The sequence below is a fragment of the Geospiza fortis genome, unplaced genomic scaffold (assembly GCF_000277835.1).
Source record: "Geospiza fortis unplaced genomic scaffold, GeoFor_1.0 scaffold27, whole genome shotgun sequence".
NCBI classification, from domain to species: Eukaryota; Metazoa; Chordata; class Aves; order Passeriformes; family Thraupidae; genus Geospiza; species Geospiza fortis.
In genome coordinates this window covers 413,423-417,379 of record NW_005054329.1, presented here as the reverse complement: position 1 = coordinate 417,379, position 3,957 = coordinate 413,423, and the positions used below count along the sequence as shown (strand labels likewise).

Sequence of the window (3,957 nt, the reverse complement as noted above, 5' to 3'; positions counted from 1 at the left end):
TGCTCCTCGCCCACCCTGAGGACAGGGAGCCTGCTGGGAGAGACGGGGGAGCCCCTGGGGCTCAGGCTGCACTTGCCATCATGCTCGAAGGTTTGAGCTGCTTTGGGAGTGAAGAGGGTTTGCTTTGCTCTATGTGCTGGATGTGTGTCCAGCACGCTGGTGCTAAAGCAGAGCTCTCTCCTGTTTGGTTCATCAGCAATAGTGTTTGCACCACTACTGGTCACTAGCACCTGTTTTGGACTCCTCAAGTAGTCTGGCTGTTCATGTGACGTTATTATTATTTACTTAGGGCCCAGACTTGCTCTTTCTTATTGCCTGCAGCACGATGTTTGTTCAGACTGGGCATTATGAAGTGTAAACCCAATTCCACTGGCACCAGTACTCACCTCTGCCTTTTCTAGAAGCAGTAAGTAACCAGCCATCTAAATGGCCTAGAAATGCTGGGGTTTGATTGCTCTGAGGAGGGAATTGAATTAGGCAGCTCTGGTTCACGGCTTGTCTGGCTGTGCAGCAGTGATGCTTGTTTCCACAAAGCATTGCCCTTTGTCTTGGGGTGCGTGGGGGGCGGTTTCCTGGGTCATTCCTGCCTGAAAGCCAGAGAAGAACTTGCTTTAACTGGCTGCCTCTGCAGGAGGCCACATGCTGAGGCCGTGGCACCTTTCCCCATCCTTCACCTCGGTTGTTTCAGCCCCTTTCTTGTCCTCTCCTCCTGCTTCCTGCAGCAGCATCCCTCCGAAATTAGTTGGTCTTACCTGCTTCTGTCCTTTTTGCATATCTCCCTCCCTTGACGTTCTCGGTGGTGTGTCTCTTCTGGAAGATGCTCGGGCCTCCTCAAGGCCTCTCTGCTTTGTGCCAGCCCACCCTGTGCTTCCTCTGTGTTCCTGGTGTTGGGGCTTCCTGCAGCCAGTGCGGTTCTGCATCCAGTGCCAGAGACATCTGTGCTGCTCCTTGAAATCAGCCTGGCTGACTGGCGTGTGATGGGACTGAGGACTCCAGGGGAACCCCCAGCATGTCTTAACACCCATAGTGGATGGGGAACCTCCCTCTAAAGCCATTAGGAGCAGATTTCTTGCTGTTTAAAACGAATGAGCTGCTTCAACCAGCCTGGCTTGGGGATGAAATTTGTTCTCTTTTTGGAAGAGAAGGGATTGAGCTTTGGTTTTCCTGTCATTGCTAGATGGAGACCAGCCCATGGAAGCAACAAAATGAGTCTTAGAGGCTGCCAGCCCAAATTTCAAACCTATTTGGCATTGCAAAGTAATGCCCACAAGTATACTCTTTTATCAAAAGCAAATGAAAGTGCAGAAGGTGTGTCTGGCCTAATCCTGTGTTTACCTTGGTCGTCTGTGGTGTGTCAGCACAGGCACTGTGGCATGCATGTGTGCTCTTGGTTCTCTGGCTTCTGCTGGGGTGTGGTGCCCAGCAGGCAGCCCTTTAATTCTGCTCCTTTCTTCCAGGAGCAGTCCATGATGCCTGAGGTGCGAGACCTCTCGGATGCCTTGCCCGAGCTGCCGATGGATCCCATCACCGGCGTCGGCGTGCTGGCATCCCGCAGCCGAGCACCCACTGGATACGATGTTGTAAGTAGAGCTCCTTGAGCTGCTGCACTTAATGCTTTGGTTCTGCACTAATGAGCCCTTACTGTGTTGGGAGCACAGAGAGAACATGCCTCTCTCTTCCAGAGAGAACATGCCTTTGAACTGTGCTGTGAGGAGTCATTTGGTAGTCAGCTGCCCACCTTTCAGCCCACAGCACTTAGCGCTTTCCTTCAGCAGAGGGTTGTGGGTGTAAATTTGCCTCTTCATCTTTGCCACTCCAGAGGAGCTTAATTTCCTGGAGGAGGGGTTTACTGAAACAGCTGGCCACAATGGCAAGCAAATTTAATAATCCTAGTAACATTCATCCTGAAGGAATCCTAAGTATTGTACAAATTCTGTCTCTCAATAAATGGATCCCGCATCAGCTGTTTAATCCCACATATTGGCATTGCACAGTGATGATGAGAAACTCCAGAAAGCGAATCAAAGAGTTTTGCATCCACCTGAAATGGCAAGGATGATTTTGACAGGCAGAATGCAAACCTCTAAACTAAGGTTTGGCAGGAGACTGGCAGCAGGAAAAGGCAGCTGGATACAGGATAGATGAATGTGCAAACAGATAAAGGGAGGTTGCTGTTCAACAGCTGCTTGTTCCTCGGATTAGTTGCTGTGTAACCAACAGCAGGATGTTTCTACTCATAGATCAGTGTCCCAAACTGTGGAATGTAAAATACTGACTTTGCAGAGATCTATAGATAAAGATTTGGTCTGTAGTTAATCTGCTTGTCTTTCTATGTGTCCTGCTGCAACTGTGTTACATCACACCTTGGGTTTCCAGAGCTTCACAGCTTGTATGGTAGGAGTGGAAGCCAGCTGACTTGAGCTTTGCTCACACCTCTTCAGCTCTGGATGATTTCATACCTTGTTCAGTCTGAAGAAACAAAATGGATCAGGCTGAAGTAAGGCCACAAGGGGAGCATTGTGAAAAGGCTCCTTGAAGACCTGGGAGGTTTTTACATTTACTGTGTTTTTCCAAGTGCTCATTACCTGTGTGAACCAGGCTGTGTAATTAGCTGCTTGCCCTGATAAAGAAGCACGGGACAGTGTGAGACTTCTGATAACAGAATTGCATTTTGCCTAAATGGCTGGGCAGAGAGCACGCTCACCCCAGATAGCCTGCCTGTGGCTTAATGGGGAGTTGCAGCGCTAACGCAGTTTAAACTAAACAAGATAAAAGAGTCTTCCTGTGGCGTAATCCAATTATGGTGGTGGTGTAATGCTGGTGAATGTGGGTCGCTGTCTCCTCAGGGCACAGTGAGGAGCTGCCTTTGCTCTGGCTCTGCTGCCTCCCTGTCTGCTCACAAGGAGCACTGCCTGCCCTTGGAGCGGGCGTGGGGCAGTGCCTGCTGTGTGCTGTCCTTCCCCCAGCACGGCTGCCACGTCACTTTACACCCCAGTTTACCACCCCAGCAGTGTGCCGTGGTGCTGCAGCCACCCTTGGTGTCCTGTCCTGTTGCAGAGTGATGTAATACCCTGTTTCAGCTATCCCAGTTCCTTTCCCAGGTGTGCCAATACTTTCTCCCTTCCCCTCCCCTTGCCTCCTGCTGAGAGCTGTCCGTCAGTCTCGGTATACCAGCATGGCCATTGTCTGATTGGTTCAAAAGATGCCTCTCAGCCCTGGGGACATTGGGCCATACAGGTGTCACTTGTCCCCTGAGACTTCCCCCCTCCTACCTGGTTGGTGGGATCCCTACCCCTTCCTTCCCCCTCTCCCGGGGCTTAAAAGACACAGCAACCACACAGTCCTTGGTTCTGTTGGAGCTGTTGCAGCATTCAGAGGCCTGTGTGCCAGGAATAAAGCTCTGGATTGAAACTCTCCAGCAGGACCCGTCTCCTTTTCCTTCACCATTGCCTAAAGCCTTTCCACCGGAGGTAAACCTGAGCTCCTGCATGCCTGGACCTGTCCCAAGCGCCAGCTGCATCATCCAGGCAGCCAAAGGTGTCTCTGAGGTGAAACGACCACAGCTGCCACCCTTGGTCAAGCAGCAAGGGTCAGACAAGCCCAGGCACATTCCATCCGGCAATATTGGGATTTTATTCCAATACTGTCCCCTGTGCAGCACCTGCTGTCTAGGGGCCATGCTGGCTGCCACACTGATGTGACAGGGGCAGTGGCATGCACGAGTGTGCTGCTCTTGCCCGGGTGTTTGTGAAGGCGGCTGGTCTTTGAGTCAGTGCGCTGGAGCATTGTGTGCTGTGCCAGTTTGCCACTTCTCCATGACTTCTCTGGAACCTGGTCTGGCCCCCCGAAAGCGTGAAGCTGAATGCACAAATGCAGTGCTCAGCGCAGCAGAGAAATGGTGTTCTGACACATGGGCAGCGTGCAGACCTGGGTGGTCTTGGGATCTGTGTTTCTGCA

At 51.6% G+C, this 3,957-nt stretch overlaps 1 protein-coding gene across 2 annotated transcripts in view; it reads left to right on the top strand.

Moving 5' to 3' along the window:
• The window catches only part of MVB12B (multivesicular body subunit 12B), a 57,046-nt gene that overhangs the window by 5,829 nt on the left and 47,260 nt on the right, over window positions 1-3,957 (top strand). The window contains exons 2-3 of one of the 2 annotated variants that reach the window (XM_031057204.1): window positions 322-406; window positions 1,458-1,580. In XM_031057204.1, the coding sequence (XP_030913064.1) occupies window positions 1,467-1,580 (114 nt within the window). In that variant the 5' untranslated portion in view covers window positions 322-406; window positions 1,458-1,466. Of the gene's footprint in view, window positions 1-55; window positions 407-1,457; window positions 1,581-3,957 lie in introns of those variants that run through there. The other variant, XM_005421228.2, reaches the window with a different exon arrangement.